Source organism: Pleurodeles waltl, chromosome 5, assembly GCF_031143425.1.
Source record: "Pleurodeles waltl isolate 20211129_DDA chromosome 5, aPleWal1.hap1.20221129, whole genome shotgun sequence".
Lineage (NCBI taxonomy): Eukaryota > Metazoa > Chordata > Amphibia > Caudata > Salamandridae > Pleurodeles > Pleurodeles waltl.
Window position 1 is genome coordinate 1,872,538,598 of NC_090444.1, and position 20,522 is coordinate 1,872,559,119.

At 48.7% G+C, this 20,522-nt stretch overlaps 1 protein-coding gene across 6 annotated transcripts in view; it reads right to left on the reverse strand.

Annotated features, from left to right (window-relative positions):
- Window positions 1-20,522, reverse strand: part of KLHDC3 (kelch domain containing 3) — a 344,468-nt gene that overhangs the window by 92,446 nt on the left and 231,500 nt on the right. For all 6 annotated transcript variants that reach the window (XR_011203919.1, XM_069236430.1, XM_069236428.1 and 3 more), the window contains exons 5-6: window positions 6,404-6,475; window positions 1,176-1,389 (exon numbers count right to left, since the gene is read on the reverse strand). Coding sequence is in view for 5 of the 6 variants with exons in the window: in XM_069236430.1 (XP_069092531.1) it covers window positions 1,176-1,389; window positions 6,404-6,475 (286 nt within the window). In the remaining variant the exon portion in view is untranslated. The remainder of the gene's footprint in view (window positions 1-1,175; window positions 1,390-6,403; window positions 6,476-20,522) is intronic.

A 20,522-nucleotide genomic window follows, 5' to 3' on the forward strand; every position in this document is an offset into this window, starting at 1 on the left:
GCCTGACTTGTTCCTCAGAGGACTGCCTTGCTGCTTGAGGCCTGACTTGTTCCTCAGAGGACTGCCCTGCTGCTTCAGGCCTTTCTTGTTCCTAGAGGACTGCCCTGCTGCTTGAGACCTGCCCTGCTTTCTGCAAAGGAAGACTGGACCTGATCCTTCATCTTAGGTTAACCTGAGTGACTCCAAGGGTCAGCTGGCTGACAACCTGTTCTGAGCAACAGAGACACAACAAGCTCTAAAGGCCTTCCTGCAACTGCCCAGCTGACCTGCTGCACCTGGACCTGACTAAGTCCTGCTGGCCTCTGTGGAAGTGAGTTTCTGGTCCCAAACTGGTGCCTGCCCAAGTCGTTGACCCTTGGCTGCTATCAGTTGCACTCATCCTGTACAATCCCGAAGTTTTGACCTCTGTGCGCCAGACTTTCCTAAGGTAACTTTTTCAGCAAGAGAACCAGGGTCCCTGTGTCTGACTTGCACGCCAACGCAGTCGGCCCGAACTTGTGACTTTGTCCGAGTTGAGCACAACCGGATACCGACAGTTGGCTCGTTCTGCTTCATGGTGCTTTTTTTATGTAAACCTTTAAAACTGCATAAATCCTGTTGTCTTGATTGGATTTTTGTTGTTATATTTTTTATTACATTTTACTCTATTTTTCTAAATTGGAGCGGGATTTCTCTTGTGTTGTGTTTTCACTTTATTGTGGTTTATTTGCTGCATAAATACTTTACACTTTGCCTTTAAGTTAAGCCCGACTGCTTCTGTGCCAAACTACCAGAGGTTTGTTTAGTGACTTCTGTGGTCACCATGATGGATTGTGGTTGCTGCTTGAGAAGGGTTTTCATCCCCTCAATCAAAAACCCACTTTCTTATGCACACATACATATATACACATCTACACACACAGCTTCTTTTTACTACCGACCCAAGAAAGATTACCACTAGCCAGAGAGGCAACAATGCAGCCTGGAGCAAGGACTCCCATGGAGCACGGCTCTCCCACCCTCACGAAGGTGCAAGCATGGGCACCCAGATCCCTTCCGACTCCCACCAGAATGGAGAAAGGAGGGCGTCTCATAGTTCATCTGACCTTTGAAGATGTGGAGAGGGCCACCTAGACCACCATGGAGGACTGACTGACGAGACATTACGGGGAAGGCAGGCAGAACCAAGAACTCACATGCGGAGTGGCTCCTTCGACCCTCTGGCGGCTGTGGCGTGGGTGGACTCTCTTGCCAGGTATTACTGTCGGTGTCGAAGACCCTGATGCGGTTGCAGTAGATCTCGTTGTTTGAGTGGAAGGGCCCAAAGCGATCCGCTCGACCCCCGAAGACGTACATCTTTCTGCCAATGATGGTGGCAGAGTGGAAGTCTCGCCAGCAGGCCGGCTGACCCTAGAAAGCAAAGCACAGCTGGGAGAATGCGAGGAGCCTGGAGACTGGGGTGCTCGACGTCGGGTGCGGGTGAAGTTGAAGGGTAAAGGTTGAAAGTCAGGCTGGGGCAGGGGCTAAAATATTGCAGGTGACGATGATGAAGCGTGATACGACGGAGGGAAAAGCAAGTAAACCACACGTCCAAACATGAAATGAGGGCAGAGAGGGGGAGGTGGGATAGAGGAGAGCAGAGAAGGAGAGTTATTGGCAGAAGGTCTGCCAGGAAAGGGTAGAGGGCCAACCGGTATTACTGGTGCAGACAAGCCTCTCCCCCTGGCACCAGGAAACAGTTTGGGGTGCACACATGCTTTAGATGTAGCTTTTAACATAGCAAGAGTGATGCAAGGAGAAAAAGCAGGGTGAAACCGACAGGGGAGGGGTAAAAAGAAAAGGCTGAGAAAAAGGGGAAACGGTGCAGGCTTGCTTAGCGTGATAAACATGCTGGAAGAAATGGCAGTTACTATGGTTGAATTAAGCAGAAGAAACGTTTCCATGTCACCAAGATACTGAAGATACTTCTCGTTAGTAAGACATGCTCTCTACGCCTGACACGACTGGGAACACACAGGTGGGTGTCCTCCCTGAAAAGCATTAACGCCCACACGCTGCACTTTGTACATATCCTGTAATGTCTCTGGGGCCCAGCAAGTTACAGAGTTTACGTTTCATGTCCATACATTGTCTCTAAGTCACGTACGTCCAGTGTCCACCAGGAAGGATAGCCCCGATGTTCCTTTTAGAATCAATAAGGACTTTCCTCCTTTATAAAATCCTGTAACCCTGGCTTGGATCCAGCCCTCCTGGACATACAGAGAGCCTGCTAGAGGCAGCTGGCCATGAAGGAGCTGGAAATCAATAGCTGCCGAGCCTCTCCCACCTTGCCGGCGTGTCCCCCGGGCCACTCGAATGAGGGAGGGGGAAAGACACCCCAAAGAGCCCTGCGTGCTACCCGACTCAGCCCCACCCAAGCGTTTGCAGTTAGAGGTTGTGCCCTCTGCCTCACAAAGAGATGCAAGTGGAAGGTAACCCCGTCTGCAGCACCGGGAAAGAGAGCAGAGCGGCACATTCCACTGTAGCTGCCACTTCTAGGCGATGCAAGTCTCAACGGACTTACTTCACCGGCACCTGCAGAAGCAACACTGGCTCCCGATCCGGAAGAGACGCCAGTTCAAGATGCTGACCCACGCCTACAAGGCCCTGCACAACGATGGACCAGCATACATCAACCAAGGAATGACCTTCCACCAACCAACCAGACACCTGTGATCGGTCTGCCTTCTCCTCGCAGAGATGCCATGGACCTGCTGATGCAACGGTGCAGTTCACTCCTTGTCTCCCCTGGTGGCTGAACCCTTGGATGTGCCATGGACCTGCTGATCCAACGGTGCAGTTCACTCCTTGTCTCCCCTGGTGGCTGAACCCTTGGATGTGCCATGGATCTGCTGATCCAACGGTGCAGTTCACTCCTTGTCTCCCCTGGTGGCTGAACCCTTGGATGTGCCATGGACCTGCTGATCCAACGGTGCAGTTCACTCCTTGTCTCACCTGGTGGCTGAACCCTTGGATGTGCCATGGACCTGCTGATCCAACGGTGCAGTTCACTCCTTGTCTCCCCTGGTGGCTGAACCCTTGGATGTGCCATGGACCTGCTGATCCAACGGTGCAGTTCACTCCTTGTCTCCCCTGGTGGCTGAACCCTTGGATGTGCCATGGATCTGCTGATCCAACGGTGCAGTTCACTCCTTGTCTCCCCTGGTGGCTGAACCCTTGGATGACCATCTCCTGCACCTCAGGAACCAGCATCGCTCTGAGGATGCAGAGACGGACTCAAGACATGGCTGTTCAAATGCACAGAGCACTGCAAAGAAGCTGCAACTCCAGTGCCTGAGACCCCACAGGTGATTTACCGCACTTTATAAATCCTGATCGATTCCCCGACTGGTTATGTACTCGGCATCAAGAACAGGGAGCGGCAGATGACAGAGCAGCAGAAAGCATGGGATTGCTCCACTTTCCAGGAGTGTGGTGCAAGCTACCCCACGCTCTTGTGGGTGCTTAAAATACTAAAAATTTGCAAATGTGCTTCAAGCTTCCAGGTGGAGCCGTGGAGCCGGTTCAAAGGGGGCCTGTCGGGATGAAGGAGAAGCGAGAAAGAGAGGAGGGATCAAAAAGGTATGGAGACGTCTGAGCAAGGGATTCACTGCTCACGTTAATCTACTGGATGATGTGGACAGCAGATGGGACCAGGGGGTAAGGGATATCTCCGCTCTGAGCATCAACCCGCCAGGCCCACCAGACCCGGCTGAATGACGTAACAAGGATGCTAAAGACACAGGCTTCTCAGCACTTGAAGGATGTCCATGTTTTGTCGTTGGATTGTTGCCAGGGCATTTCTGTGCTAAAGACTGTCCTCGGATGGTCAGCAAGCTGCTCGCAGAACAAAGCCCTTGAGGACCCGCTGCTTTAAGGTCAGTGCGTAAGGGCATCGTGCAAAGTTTCCCCATCTCTCGAGAAGAAGTCACCAGCGTGACACAGATCAGCCTCTTCAGGGAGGCGCCGCCAGCCTGAGGGGATGAAGACTAGTCACCTGGTGGTGGCGGCGGTGGGGATGGTGGTGGTGGTGGTAGTTGTGGTGATGTGCTAGTGGTGGTGGTGGTGGTGATGGCGGTGGCGATGGTAGTGATGGCGATGATGGTGGTAGTGGTGGTGATGGCGATGATGGTGGTGGTGGTGGTGATGGCGATGATGGTGGTGGTGGTGGTGGTGATGGCGATGATGGTGGTGGTGGTGGTGATGGCGATGATGGTGGTGGTGGTGGTGATGGCGATGATGGTGGTGATGGCGGTGGTGGCAATGGTGGTGGTAGTGGTAGTGGTGGTGATGGCGATGGTGGTAGTGGTGGTGGTGTGGCAGTGGTGATGGTGGTAGTGGTGGTGATGGCGATGATGGTGGTAGTGGCGGTGATGGCGATGATGGTGGCGATGATGGTGGTAGTGATGATGGTGGTAGTGGTGGTGATGGCGATGATGGTGGTGGCGGCGGTGGTGATGGTGGTGGTGGTGGTAGTTGTGGTGATGGTGATGATGGTGGTGGTGGTGGTGATGGCGGTGGCGATGATGATGGTGGTAGTGATGGCGATGATGGTGGTGGTGGTGGCAATGATGGTGATGGCGATGGTGGTAGTGGTGGTGATGGCGATGATGGCGATGATGGTGGTGGTGATGGCGATGATGGTGGTGGTGGTGGTGATGGCGATGATGGTGGTGGTGGTGGCGATGATGGTGGTGGTGGTGGTGGCGATGATGGTGGTGGTGGTGATGGTGGTGGTGGTGGTGGTGATGGCGATGATGGTGGTGATGGTGGTGGTGGCAATGATGGTGATGGCGATGATGGTGGTAGTGGTGGTGATGGCGATGATGGTGGTGGTGGTGGTGATGGCGATGATGGTGGTGGTGGTGGTGATGGCGATGATGGTGGTAGTGGCGGTGATGGCGATGATGGTGGTAGTGGTGCTGATGGCGATGATGGTGGTAGTGGCGGTGATGGCGATGATGGTGGTAGTGATGATGGTGGTAGTGGTGGTGATGGCGATGATGGTGGTGGTGGTGGTGTGGCAGTGGTGATGGTGGTAGTGGTGCTGATGGCGATGATGGTGGTAGTGGTGGTGATGGTGATGATGGTGGTGGTGGTGGTGATGGCGATGATGGTGGTGGTGGTGGTGTGGCAGTGGTGATGGTGGTAGTGGTGGTGATGGCGATGATGGTGGTAGTGGCGGTGATGGCGATGATGGTGGTAGTGGTGCTGATGGCGATGATGGTGGTAGTGGCGGTGATGATGGCGATGATGGTGGTAGTGGCGGTGATGGTGGTAGTGGTGGTGATGGCGATGATGGTGGTAGTGGCGGTGGGATAGAGGGGTTAAGGATCCAATGACAGATGAGGCTTCGATGCCGCTCGTACAACGGAGTCAGCTAGTCCACGCTTCCTACAGCAGGCGCACGGGGCCAACCGTATGAAAGTACAAGCCAGAGCCCACAGACTACACCTCTGCTCCGTGAGCTTCACGGCGCTACATTTCTAGCTCTTGGTAGTAGCCAGTCCTTTTAGTGAGGCTTGTTTTGTGCCTCTACTGCGTCTATCTGCTCTGACCAGTCAAAGGCTTTCCTTCTGCAAATACATCTACCGTGACGCGAAGAGACGCTCTTTGCAGGACGGCGTTCAAAATACCAATCCGTCGTCCCGTCCTATGAGGGCAAGAGTACTTTCAATATTCTTATTACAAGAAAATACAACAATAAAGGCAATTTCCTGTTGCATTTTTTATATTTTAATATATTTGGTTCACCTTCATTAAAAGGTTTGCTATAGAACGAACATTAATTATGGAATACTTTGCCAAGGGTATGAAATCTACAAAGCCTCAGGAGCATCTGTATTTTTTAAGCTTTAAGAAAAGTATGTGTAATGTAATCTATTCAAACTAAATATTTTAACTCAAAATTAAGTTAGTAATTCTATAATATGTATTTTGGTCTACATTCAATTTAAATTAAAAATTTTGAACTAATTAAAAATACAAATATTTGCGCTATTTTTTGAAGTTTAATAATCTTTTAAAAGTTTCCCAATAATTTATGTAGGCAGATCACCATCTACACAAGGAAAGGCACAAACAGTAACTACCCACTGGTAAATTAGGCTCCACTCCTTGAATTCAGGATTTTACTAATTTTACACTTGTAAATGGTGACTATTCAAAAGTAGTGAAGTTAACCAAAAGAGTAATTGTGAATTTTCTTGTATCGCAGCTATAGATGTATCACAATAATGCCCGCTACGGCGTGCGTCCAACGCTTCAAGCGTGAGAGAGAAGCACTGTCCCTCTCCAGGTACAAACACCCGCACACCCCTTCAGGGGAAGCAAAGAGCTTCCGGCCAAGACACCAGAGGTGAGGGAGCTGGGGTGAGAGACATACCTGAGCAGCGATTAAGGTCCAGGAATAGCAGCCTGTATCCATCCGATGGATGTCGTTGGAGAAGCAGTCAGCCTGCGAGAGAAGGAAGGACAGGTTAGAGGAGGACCACCCTAAAGACAGTTCAGGACCCCATCACCATGAGGACTCCATAATTCATGTAAAGCAACATCTGCAGACATCACACATATCAGGCCAGGCCTGAACCCTTGACATAGGCAGCTTTCAACACTGGCGTCTACTCTTTTTGAGGCCTGTTCTTTGGGGTCTGGGACAGGCCATGTTCACTGAGCTGCACGAGTCGTGGGTTCTGTGGTTCCCCGTGGATGTCCCGGAGCGAGCCCAGCATTAATGCACAGCAACGGCAGGACCAAAGCACTCTAGAGAGGTGGGTGCTGAAGGTTTCTACAGGTGGCAGCTCTGGGTCAGTAGCAGACAGTACACCTCCAGGCCCAGCCAACACGAATCACCAGGGTGATGCCCCACAGAACAAAGCAGAAGATGCCAGCACCTCTGGGAGGCGCGATATGAACTCAAGTCTACTTACAGCTCTTAACCCGTGAAGTGCTAACGTCAAACACCATTGGGACCTGCAACACATCTTATTCTATAGGGCAGTAGAGGGTCAGAGTTACTGATGCAGAACCCATCTACTGCCAGCCCCTTATGTCATCATTCTGGCTGAGCAGCTGACATTTGCTGTTCAAGGAAACTTGCACAGGTCCTCTGGGAGGTTTGCTGCATGCCAGGGGTGATCTCACTTACGCATTCTTCGACAAGTTGGGCCATGAAGCAAAATTCACGTAATTTGCTTTTGCATGATTACGTGAAATTTCAGAATGATTACGTAAAATCTATTAAATGCAAATTCATAATTTAGCTCTATATTTTAGCACAAATGCATCCGTGTGTTAACTTTTTGACGTGGAGACTGATTTTGTGCTACAAAAACAGCACCAAAAACACAAGTGACATGAACAACAGCTTCACACACTCTGGGTATTCCGGTTACTCCCGTGCGGCTGTGCAATAATTCTGCTGCAAACTGCGGCATAATTATGCAACACAGCAAAATAGCACGATTTCACATATTCTAGGTAACATCTAGGTAACAATTCCCAAAATTACTCTGCTTAATTTACATTTTGCCTGGGCCTAATGGCAAAGCATTTGCAACGTGTGCGTGTAAGGGAGCTTCATGGCTCTCCAAGAAGCAATAGCACAACCTGAGTTAGGACTTTCAAACTGAAACCAACAACAGGCGTGACCTTCCACTGAGACACGTAACAGTCTTTATTCTTCCACAGTCCAGAGAGGACGCTATACTCACAGGGCTCGTAAAATCATAAAAATGTTAACTTTAATAATCTACTCGACCTAACTGTAATGTACTTGACCCGTAAACGTGTCTCCAATTGTGTGATCCTAGACAAATAGGTTACAGTCACCTTTTTCTCACATATGATTGCACCTTCAAATATGTGAGCTCAGCATTTCTGCAGTACAAAAACCTCTTTTGTTCGATTAAGTAGACTAAAGTTTGCTGCGCGCATCACAAGAATCTAGCCCACATACCCATGACACCCAGCCCACATAATCTAGGACTTCTTTTAGTTTACTAACAGCATCGTCATCAGGGCAGGAGTGTTTCTCTGTTTGTTTAAACACTCAATTTTAATAAATATATTACTAAAGCATGATGTGGTAACATATTGTCATCTACACACAGTAACTTTTCAAGAAATGTCCAAAAACCTTTCCACTAATTTGCAGCTTTACTGATAAAACTATATACTGTATTAACAATCTGTGAAAATTGGGTTTCAGAAAACATATCCTTTGCACATCAACATGTAAAGTATTCTGATTTGTTTTCATCCTATTAAAATATTTTTTCATCACACAGAAATACTAAAAAAAACTACTGAAATATATGTTGAAATGTTTGCACAGTTGACTTAGTCATATAAATGTGTGTGTTAGGAAAACCCTGGCACCCTCTATCCTTTTATTTTACATTCTAAGCAGCAGGTCACACAGTTCACCTTACTAAGTCCTGGAACTCTGCAGTCAAAAGGAAAATTAATTGTAAGAAAAACTGGCCTTTGACCTCTGTCTGTCAACACAGAGCAAATGTGATATAGGAACAAGAGTTAAAAGCATCTTTTATTGCCTGGCCACTTTCTGACTGAACAGTCAACTCGCCGGAAGGGGCAGTAAGTCCTAAAAACAGCTCAACCTGATCAAACAAGACCCGCCAATGTGAGTGGACGAGTAGATTTTTCGAGCCGTGATACAGGCGCCAAGTCCCGCTCCCCCCTAGGGGACGTTTCACCTTCGGGTCCTGTTGCAGTCATGGAAGACCCGGTCGCCTCAACGGGCTCCCAAAGGATGGAGCTCCCAAAGGAGAGTTTTTGGATGTTATTCCACCTTCAGTTGGTTGGAAAGTAAATCATATTCATGCGGCCTCCACAACCATGTGAGTAAAATTACCCATAGGTGAATAAAAATAATTCCTTCCTGTTGTTCCCTGTGATAAGACAAAGCAGATAAATGAGTGATTATGTGCCACCTTGTCCCTATATCATGGTCAACATGTTTCTACTGTGTGTGTGCTCACATGGGCAGTGGCATTCTTCAGGACCAAGGAGTCTGAGATTTAAGGGCCCTGATCCTGAACCTCCTCCTGATAAGTCTAAACCTACACTCATGTACCGGAGGGGAGTGTGGAGAAGGAATGTTTAGAATAAATGATGACACTGACCGTCACTCAGCCTCCATCACAAACCCCACAAGGTCGGTGAAGGAGCTCCATGACAGCGGGTCATGGTGACGGAGGGTGCCAAACCTTTGTCAAGAAAATTACCCAGCCTGTTCACTAACGAGATTGCACCTGCTCCCGAATTTGTCAGCTTAAATATTTATTTTACGTGGATGAGAGTCTTCGAGCCCTGCATAGGATCCTTCCTATAGATCATGGAATTAAAAAGGCTCCAATATCTAATTCAGTCACAAGCTGCTGTTGGATACGGGTTATGTGAGGTTTTATCCTCTCACTGGCTTATGTGAGGTTTTATCCTCTCACTGGCTTATGTGAGGTTTTATCCTCTCACTGGCTTATGTGAGGTTTTATCCCTCTCACTGGCTTATGGGAGGTTTTATCCTCTCACTGGCTTATGGGAGGTTTATCCTCTCACTGGCTTATGGGAGGTTTTATCCTCTCACTGGCTTAAGGGAGGTTTTATCTTCTCACTGGCTTATGGGAGGTTTTATCTTCTCACTGGCTTATGGGAGGTTTATCCTCTCACTGGCTTATGGGAGGCTTTATCCTCTCACTGGCTTATGTGAGGTTTTATCCTCTCACTGGCTTATGTGAGGTTTTATCCTCTCACTGGCTTATGGGAGGTTTTATCCTCTCACTGGCTTATGGGAGGTTTTATCCTCTCACTGGCTTATGGGAGGTTTTATCCTCTCACTGGCTTATGGGAGGTTTTATCCTCTCACTGGCTTATGGGAGGTTTTATCCTCTCACTGGCTTATGGGAGGTTTATCCTCTCACTGGCTTATGGGAGGTTTATCCTCTCACTGGCTTATGTGAGGATTTATGGCACAAACACCGCTGATATTATGAGGTGCGTTCTATCACCGTGTATTCACAAACACTGTGGATATCATGGGACGCCTTCTATCACCGTGTATTCACAAACACTGCTGATATTATGGGATGCCTTCTATCACCCTGTATTCACAAACACTGCTGATATCATGGGGCGCCTTCTATCACCGTGTATTTACAAACACTGCTGATATTATGGGGCACCTTCTATCACCCTGTATTCACAAACACCGCTGATAATATGGGGTGCCTTCTTTCACTGTGTATTCACAAACACTGCTGATATTATGGGGTGCCTTCTATCACAGTGTATTCACAAACACTGCTGATGATATGGGACGCCTTCTATCACCCTGTATTCACAAACACCGCTGATAATATGGGGTGCCTTCTTTCACTGTGTATTCACAAACACTGCTTATATTATGGGGTGCCTTCTATCACCGTGTATTCTCAAAAGCTGCTGATATTATGGGGTGCCGTCTATCACCGTGTATTCACAAACACTGCTGATATCATGGGGTGCCTTCTATCACCGTGTATTCACAAACACTGCTAATATGATGGGACGCCTTCTATCACCGTGTATTCACAAACACTGCTGATATGATGGGACGCCTTCTATCACCGTGTATTCACAAACACTGCTGATATTATGGGGCGCCTTCTATCACCGTGTATTCACAAACACTGCTGATATTATGAGGTGCCTTCTATCACCGTGTATTCACAAACACTGCTGATATTATGGGGCGCCTTCTATCATCGTGTATTCACAAACACTTCTGATATTATGGGGCGCCTTCTATCACCCTGTATTCACAAACACTGCTGATATTATGGGGTGCCTTCTATCACTGTGTATTCACAAACACTGCTGATAATATGGGGTGCCGTCTATCACCGTGTATTCACAAACACTGCTGATATTATGGGGTGCCATCTATCACCGTGTATTCACAAACACTGCTGATGGGCTGCCTTCTATCACCGTGTATGCACAAACACTGCTGATATTATGGGGCGCCGTCTATCATCGTGTATTCACAAACACTGCTGATATTATGGGGTGCCTTCTATCATCGTGTATTCACAAACACTGCTGATATTATGGGGTGCCTTCTATCACCGTATATTCACAAACACTGCTGATGTAATGGGGCGCCTTCTCTCACCGTGTATTCACAAACACTGCTGATATTATGGGGTGCCTTCTATCACCCTGTATTCACAAACACTGCTGATGGGGTGCCTTCTATTACCGTGTATGCACAAACACTGCTGATATTATGGGGTGGCGTCTATCACCGTGTATTCACAAACACTGCTGATATTATGGGGTGCCTCCTATCAGCGTGTTCTCACAAACACTGCTGATATTATGGGGTGCCTTCTATCACCGTGTATTCACAAACACTGCTGATATTATGGGGTGCCTTCTATCACCGTGTATTCACAAACACTGCTGATATTATGGGGTGCCTTCTATCACCGTGTATTCACAAACACTGTTGATGTTATGGGGTGCCTTCTATCACCGAGTAGTCACAAACACTGCTGATATTTTGGGGTGCCGTCTATCACCGTGTATTCACAAACACTGCTGATATTATGGGATGCCTTCTATCACCGTGTATTCACAAACACTGCTGATATCATGGGGTGCCTTCTATCACCGTGTATTCACAAACGAACGAGTTACTTACCTTCGGTAACGACTTTTCTGGTGGATACATTAGCTACCTGTGGATTCCTCACCTAATGAATACTCCCATGGCGCCAGCATTCGACGGAAATCTTCTTACTAGTCTCTGCACGTCGACGAGGACGTCACTCTTGCCCACGCGACGCCGTCTGACGTCATACAGGCCATAAGAGGTCCTCGCCGACGTGCCGATGACAGTACCAACATTTTTTACGTGCATGAGAATAATAATAATAACCCAATGTAATGAAAGAGCAAAGCAACATCTCTTAATATTGTAAATCACACAACATAGCAATAAAATAGCTGTAGATTTAATATAACCTTTTTTTTTTTTTTTTTTAAACAAATAAATATATATATATATACATACGAATCATGTATATACACAATATATATAGATTTATATATAAATATACACATATATACAAATATCATATATGCAAAATGTATTGCAACTTTGAAAACCAAAAGGAGCACACTCAAGGATTGCTTGGAGAGACCAAAAAGGCAACGGGGAGGCGGGTGGGACCGTGAGGAATCCACAGGTAGCTAATGTATCCACCAGAAAAGTCGTTACCGAAGGTAAGTAACTCGTTCTTCTGATGGATACAACTACCTGTGGATTCCTCACCTAATGAATAGAGTCCCAAAGCAGTACCACGCCCGGCGGTGGGTGCCTAAATGGTCAAACCAAGAAATCCTGCAGCACTGACCGTGCAAAATGACCATCCCTTCTGACTTCAGAGTCCAAACAGTAATGTTTCACAAAAGTGTGAAGGGACGACCAAGTTGCGGCCTTGCAGATGTCGACCACAGGAACACCTCTGGCCAAGGCCGAAGTGGCCGACTTAGCTCTGGTGGAATGAGCTCTAATGCCCTCAGGAGGATCCTTCTTTGCCAAAGAGTAACATATTTTAATGCAAAGAACAACCCACCTGGATAGTGTTCTCTTGTGGACTGCCTTTCCTCTCCTCTTGCCCACGTATCCAATAAACAGCTGATCCTCCAGCCTGATATCCTTCATTCTGTCGATATAGAAGCTCAACGCCCTTTTTGGGTCCAGGCGATGTAGTCTTTCTTCCTCCTTTGAAGGATGAGGCGGAGGATAAAACGTGGGCAAAGTGATTGTCTGAGCCAAATGAAAGGGTGAAACAACCTTCGGAAGGAAAGCAGCCTTGGTCCTCAACACCACCTTATCCCCATAAAACGTTATATAAGGGGGTTTAACCGATAAGGCCTGCAACTCACTCACTCTCCTTGCAGATGTTATAGCTACCAGGAATACTGTTTTAATAACCAAATACCTTAAAGGGCAAGAATGCATAGGCTCAAAAGGGGACCCCATAAGGAAAGTCAGGACCAAGGACAAATCCCATTGAGGCATAATGAATGGTTTTGGAGGATATTGATTCAGAAGACCTTTCAAGAATCTGAGAACAATAGGGGATTTAAATAACGACGGTTGGTCTGGAAGACAAATGAAGGCTGACAAGGCCGACAAATAACCCTTAATGGTAGCCACTGCACAACCTTTCTGCGCTAGAGACAGTGTAAAAGACAAAACATGTGACAGATGAGCATGTAAGGGATCAATCTGTCTCTCTCCACACCACATAACAAATTTAGACCACCTATTAGCGTAGATAGATTTAGTGGAGTGTCGCCTGGCCGCTAAGATAACATCCACTACATCAGGCGGGAGAGAGAAGGAACTCAGGTTGCCCCGTTCAATCTCCAAGCATGTAGGTGCAGACTCTGGAGGTTGGGGTGTAAAACCTGCCCCTGCGACTGCGAGAGGAGGTCTGCCCTGAGAGGGAGACGGAGCGGAGGGCACAGTGAGAGTTGGAGAAGGTCGGAGTACCATACCCTCCTTGGCCAATCCGGAGCTATTAAGATGACTTGGGCCCGGTCTTGGTGAATTTTCCTCAACACTCGAGGAATCAAGGGTATGGGGGGAAACGCGTAAAGCAACTGGTCGCACCAGGTTATCTGAAACGCGTCCCCCAACGCTCCCTGCATCGGATAATGGAGGCTGCAGAATAACGGGCAATGCGCGTTCTCCCGAGTGGCAAACAGATCTATCCGAGGAAACCCCCACATCTGGAAGATTAAACAGACTTGATCTGGATGGAGACGCCACTCGTGGTCTGCCGAGAATTGGCGACTGAGACTGTCCGCACGTACATTCAAGACCCCGGCCAGATGATTTGCCACCAAGCAAATCTGATGGTCCTTTGCCCAGGACCATAGCCGAAGAGCTTCTCTGCAGAGAAGGTACGACCCTACTCCTCCCTGTTTGTTTATGTACCACATCGTGGTAGTATTGTCCGTCAGGACCTGTACCGACTGACCACGAAGGGATGGGAGGAAGGCCTTGAGAGCCAGACGTACAGCCCGTAACTCCAACAGATTGATATGAAACACCTGTTCCTCTGGAGACCAAAGCCCTTTGATCTCCAGATCCCCCAGATGAGCTCCCCATCCTAGGGTGGAGGCATCCGTTATGAACGTGGCCACTGGTGGCGACTGCGCGAACGGCTTTCCCTGTGAAAGATTGTTGCCCGCAATCCACCACTTCAATTCCACAGCAGCATCTCTGGAGATCTTGACAGTACCTTCTAAATCTCCCTTGTGTTGAGACCACTGCCTTCGGAGGCACCACTGAAGAGCCCTCATGTGCCAGCGAGCATGCGTGACCAACAGAATGCAGGAGGCGAACAGACCGAGCAGACGAAGGACCTTGAGGACTGGAACTACCGCTCCATTTCGAAACATTGGAACCAATTCCTGAATGTCTTGAATCCGCTGAGGCGGAGGAAAGGCTCGACTCAATGTTGTATCCAGTACTGCCCCTATGAACAGGAGGCGCTGAGAGGGCTCCAGGTGAGATTTGGGCACGTTCACCGAAAAGCCCAGGTCGAACAACAACTGGGTTGTTGACTGCAGATGATGCGACACAAGCTCCGGGGACTTGGCTTTGATCAACCAGTCGTCCAAGTAAGGGAATACTGCTATCCCCTTCCTTCTGAGCTCCGCCGCAACCACTGACATCACCTTTGTGAAGACTCGAGGTGCTGAAGTAAGACCAAACGGGAGGACCGCAAACTGATAGTGCTGCGACCCTACCACAAACCGGAGATACTTCCTGTGCGACTTGAGTAACGGGATATGAAAGTAAGCATCCTGCAAGTCGACAGACACCATCCAATCTTCCTTGTTCAACGCCAAAAACACCTGTGCTAGGGTCAGCATCTTGAACTTTTCCTGTTTGAGGAACCAATTCAAGATCCTCAGATCCAGGATTGGTCTCAACTGACCATCCTTTTTGGGAATCAGGAAGTATCTTGAGTAACAACCTCGACCCTTTTCCTGCTCTGGGACCAACTCTACCGCGCCCTTTAAAAGGAGGACTTGAACCTCCTGTTCTAGCAACAGGAGGTGTTCTTCTGAACAATAAGATGGGCGGGGCGGGATGAGGGGCGGGAACTCCCGAAAGGGAAGGGCGTAGCCTTTTCCCACAATGCCGAGAACCCAAGTGTCCGTTGTGATAGACTTCCACTTGTGGAGAAAATGCTGTAATCTTCCCCCTACAGGAGAGGAGTGAGTGGGAAACGGTGGAAGCCTAAGGCTGCTTCCCCTGCTGCACCCCTCCAGAGGACGAGGAAGAGGCAGAGTGCTGTTGAGAGGCTCCTCTGGTACGGACCCCACCCCTCCCCCTCCCTCTAAATGACCTATAGGGGAGGGAAGAGGCGGGATGCTGGAACCTCCCCCGAAAGGAAGAGGAATAAGAGCCACGCCCAAATCCCCGAAACCTCCTGAAAATTCTAGAAGAGGCAGAGGAAGAAGGAGCTTGCAGTCCTAACGATTTGGCTGTGGCTCTGCTCTCCTTAAATCGTTCCAAGGCTGAATCTGCCTTGGCTCCAAACAGTCTGTCCCCATCAAACGGGAGGTCCAGCAGGGTCGACTGCACATCCGCAGAGAACCCTGAGTTTCGGAGCCAGGCCTGTCTTCTTGCCACCACAGCCGTGCCCATCGCCCTGGCTACCGAGTCGGTCGTGTCCAGCCCAGACTGGATAATCTGGGTCGCGGCAGCCTGGGCGTCCGAGACCACATCCAAGAGACCCTGGGGAAGCTCCGTAAATGAAGACGAAACATCATCCATCAGCGCATGGATGTACCTCCCCAGAATGCACGTTGCGTTGGTGGCCTTCAACGCCAAACTGCATGACGAAAATATTTTCTTGGACTGCGCATCCAGTTTCTTGGAGTCTCTGTCTCCAGGCACCGTCGGGAAGGAACCAGGCGCTGACTTTGAGGAACAGGAGGCTTGCACCACCAAGCTCTCCGGCGTAGGGTGTCTAGAGAGAAAGCCAGGGTCAGATGGTGCAGCTCGATACCTCCTGGCCACAGCCCTATGAACGGCCGAGGAAGACACCGGCTTCTTCCACACCTCCAACACCGGATCCAGCAAAGCCTCATTAAATGGCAAGAGAGGCTCAGCTGCAGCAGAGGCCGGATGCAATACCTCTGTCAGCAAATTCTGCTTTGCCTCTGCCACCGGCAAAGGCAGGTCCAAAAAGCTCGCTGCCTTCCTCACCACAGCATGAAAGGAAGCAGCCTCCTCCGTATATTCCCCTGGAGATGAAAGGTCCCACTCAGGGGAAGTGTCCAGCCCACTGGCTGTATCCAGACCCTGCAGTCCGTCTCCAGAGTCCTCAATCTCTCCTCCAGAAGCATCCGACGCCGCGTCCGGCGCCACAGGCAGCTCCGGCGCCGAGGCAGGAGCCGGAGGACGAGGTCTTGGAGCCGATGGACCAACCGGAGTCACAGGGCAAAATCCTGACTTCGACGGAAGGGCAACCTCCGGGGCCGAAACATCCGAAGCCACCGGAGCGGCCACCGTCGCCGGCACCGGCGCCGAGCCCACATTCCCAAAAGGGAGAAAGGGCATAAAGGGTGCCGGCCGAAGAGGCGCAGGATCACCCAACGAAAAGGCCAAGGGCCCGAAGGACCAGCCGGAGCAGCTCCTGGAGCCATCTGCTGAAAGATGGTATACATCGCATTAAGAAACGCGGTACTATCGGCTCCAGGAGTGGGAAAAGCCGGATACTGGGGTGCCTGGATCGAGGGCGACCCCGACGCCGGCCTTGACGTCTGCGACGCCGGAGAAAACACAAGAGGCTGCACCACCTCAAACACCGACGCCTGACCAGGCGAAGTCGGTGACGCCGGAGAGGGCAACGGCGTCGAAGGATGCGGCGTGACCGTGGGGCTGACCTCCCAAGTCTTCCGACGCCGAGCCGAAGGTGACCTCGAACGAGACTCCTTGCTGGAATGACGTCGTGAGTCTCTACGGCGCCGGGAATCTCGATGTCGCCGGTGAGACCTTGGCGAAGAAGACTTCTTATGATGTTTCTCCTTCTTCTTTGACTTTGCCATGAATAACTTGGCCTCACGTTCTTTGAGGGCCTTCGGATTCATGTGTTGACATGAATCGCAAGTTGAAACGTCGTAGTCGGAGCTCAAACACCATAGACAGTCGGAGTGAGGATCTGTAACCGACATCTTGCCCCCACACTCTCGACAGGGCTGGAAACCCGACTTCCTCTGAGACATTGTTACCGCAGAGAAGACTACGCAGCAGACAATACACTGTAACCACGAAGGTAACAGTAGCTCCCTCGAAGATAACCGTTTCGAATGCACGGAAAAAAGGGAACTGTCATCGGCACGTCGGCGAGGACCTCTTATGGCCTGTATGACGTCAGACGGCGTCGCGTGGGCAAGAGTGACGTCCTCGTCGACGTGCAGAGACTAGTAAGAAGATTTCCGTCGAATGCTGGCGCCATGGGAGTATTCATTAGGTGAGGAATCCACAGGTAGTTGTATCCATCAGAAACTGCTGATATTATGGGATGCCGTCTATCATCGTGTATTCACAAACACTGCTGATATTATGGGATGCCTTCTATCACCGTGTATGCACAAACACTGCTGATATCATGGGGCGCCTTCTATCACCGTGTATTCACAAACACTGCTGATATTATGGGGCGCCTTCTATCACCGTGTATTCACAAACACTGCTGATATTATGGGGCGCCATCTATCATCGTGTATTCACAAACACTGCTGATATTATGGGGTGCCGTCTATCATCGTGTATTCACAAACACTGCTGATATTATGGGGTGCCTTCTATCACCCTGTATTCACAAACACTGCTGATATTATGGGGCACCTTCAATCACCGTGTAGTCAGAAACACTGCTGATATTAAGGGGTGCCTTATATCGCAGTGTATTCACAAACACTGCTGATATCATGGGAAGCCTTCTATCACCGGGTATTCACAAACACTGCTGATATTATGGAGGTGCCTTCTATCACTGTGTATTCACAAACACTGCTGATATCATGGGGTGCCTTCTATCACCGTGTATTCACAAACACTGCTGATATTATGGGACGCCTTCTATCACCGTGTATTCACAAACACTGCTGATATTATGGGACGCCTTCTATCACCGTGTATTCACAAACACTGCTGATATTATGGGGTGCCTTCTTTCACCGTGTAATCAGAAACACTGCTGATATTATGGGGTGCCTTCTATCACTGAGGATTCACAAACACTGCGGATATCATGGGACGCCTTCTATCACTGTGTAGTCACAAACACTGCTGATATTATGGGGTGCCTTCTATCACCCTGTATTCACAAACACTTCTGATATTATGGGGTGCCTTCCATCACCGTGTATTCACAAACACTGCTGATATTATGGGATGCCTTCTATCACTGTGTATTCACAAACACTGCTGATATTATGGGATGCCTTCTATCACCGTGTATTCACAAACACCCCTGATATTATGGGGTGCCTTCTATCACCGTGTATTCACAAACACTGCTGATATTATTGGATGCCGTCTATCATTGTGTATTCACAAACACTCCTGATATTATGGGGTGCCTTCTATCACCGTGTATTCACAAACACTGCTGATATTATGGGGTGCCTTCTATCACCGTGTATGCACAAACACTGCTGATATTATGGGGTGCCGTCTATCACCGTGTATTCACAAACACTGCTGATATTATGGGGTGCCTTCTATCAGCGTGTACTCACAAACACTGCTGATATTATGGGGTGGCTTCTATCACCCTGTATTCACAATCACTGCTGATATTATGGGGTGTCTTCTACCACCGTGTATTCACAAACACTGCTGATATTATGAGGTGCCTTCTATCACTGTGTATTCACAAACACTGCTGATATTATGAGGTGCCTTCTATCACCGTGTATTCACAAACACTACTGATATTATGGGGCGCCTTCTATCACCATGTATTCACAAACACTGCTGATATTATGGGGCACCTTCTATCACCGTGTATTCACAAACACTGCTGATATTATGGGGCACCTTCTATCACCGTGTATTCACAAACACTGCTGATATTATGGGGTGCCGTCTATCATCGTGTATTCACAAACACTGCTGATATTATGGGGTGCAGTCTATCAACGTGTATTCTCAAAAGCTGCTGATATTATGGGGTGCCGTCTATCACCGTGTATTCACAAACACTGCTGATATTTTGGGGTGCCTTCTATCAGCGTGTACTCACAAACACTGCTGATATCATGGGGTGCCTTCTATCACCGTGTATTCACAAACACTGCTAATATGATGGGACGCCTTCTATCACCGTGTATTCACAAACACTGCTGATATTATGGGACGCCTTCTATCACCGTGTATTCACAAACACTGCTGATATTATGGGGTGCCTTCTAATCACAGTGTAGTCACAAACACTGCTGATATTATGAGGTGCCTTCTATCACCGTGTATTCACAAACACTGCTGATATGATGGGACGCCTTCTATCACCGTGTATTCACAAACACTGCTGATATTATGGGGTGCCTTCTATCACCCTGTATTCACAATCACTGCTGATGTTATGAGGTGTATTCTATCACCGTGTATTCACAAACACTGCTGATATCATGGGGTGCCTTCTATCACCGTGTATTCACAAACACTGCTGATGGGGTGCCTTCTATCACCGTGTATGCACAAACACTGCTGATATTATGGGGCGCCGTCTATCATCATGTATTCACAAACACTGCTGATATTATGGGGTGCCTTCTATCAGCGTGTATTCACAAACACTGCTGATATTATGGGGTGCCTTCTATCACCGTGTATTCACAAACACTGCTGATGTAATGGGGCGCCTTCTCTCACCCTGTATTCACAAACACTGCTGATATTATGGGGTGCCTTCTATTACCGTGTATGCACAAACACTGCTGATATTATGGGGTGGCTTCTATCAGCGTGTACTCACAAACACTGCTGATATTATGGGCTGCCTTCTATCACCCTGTATTCACAAACACTGCTGATATTATGGGGTGCCTTCTATCACCGTGTATTCACAAACACTGCTGATGTAATGGGGCGCCTTCTCTCACTGTGTATTCACAAACACTGCTGATATTATGGGGTGCCTTCTATCACCCTGTATTCACAAACACTGCTGATGTTATGGGGTGCCTTCTATCACCGAGTATGCACAAACACTGCTGATATTATGGGGTGCCTTCTATCACCGTGTATTCACAAACACTGCTGATATTATGGGGTGCCTTATATCACCCTGTATTCACAAACACTGCTGATGTTATGGGGTGCCTACTATCACCGAGTATTCACAAACACTGCTGATATTATGGGGTGCCGTCTATCACCGAGTATTCACAAACACTGC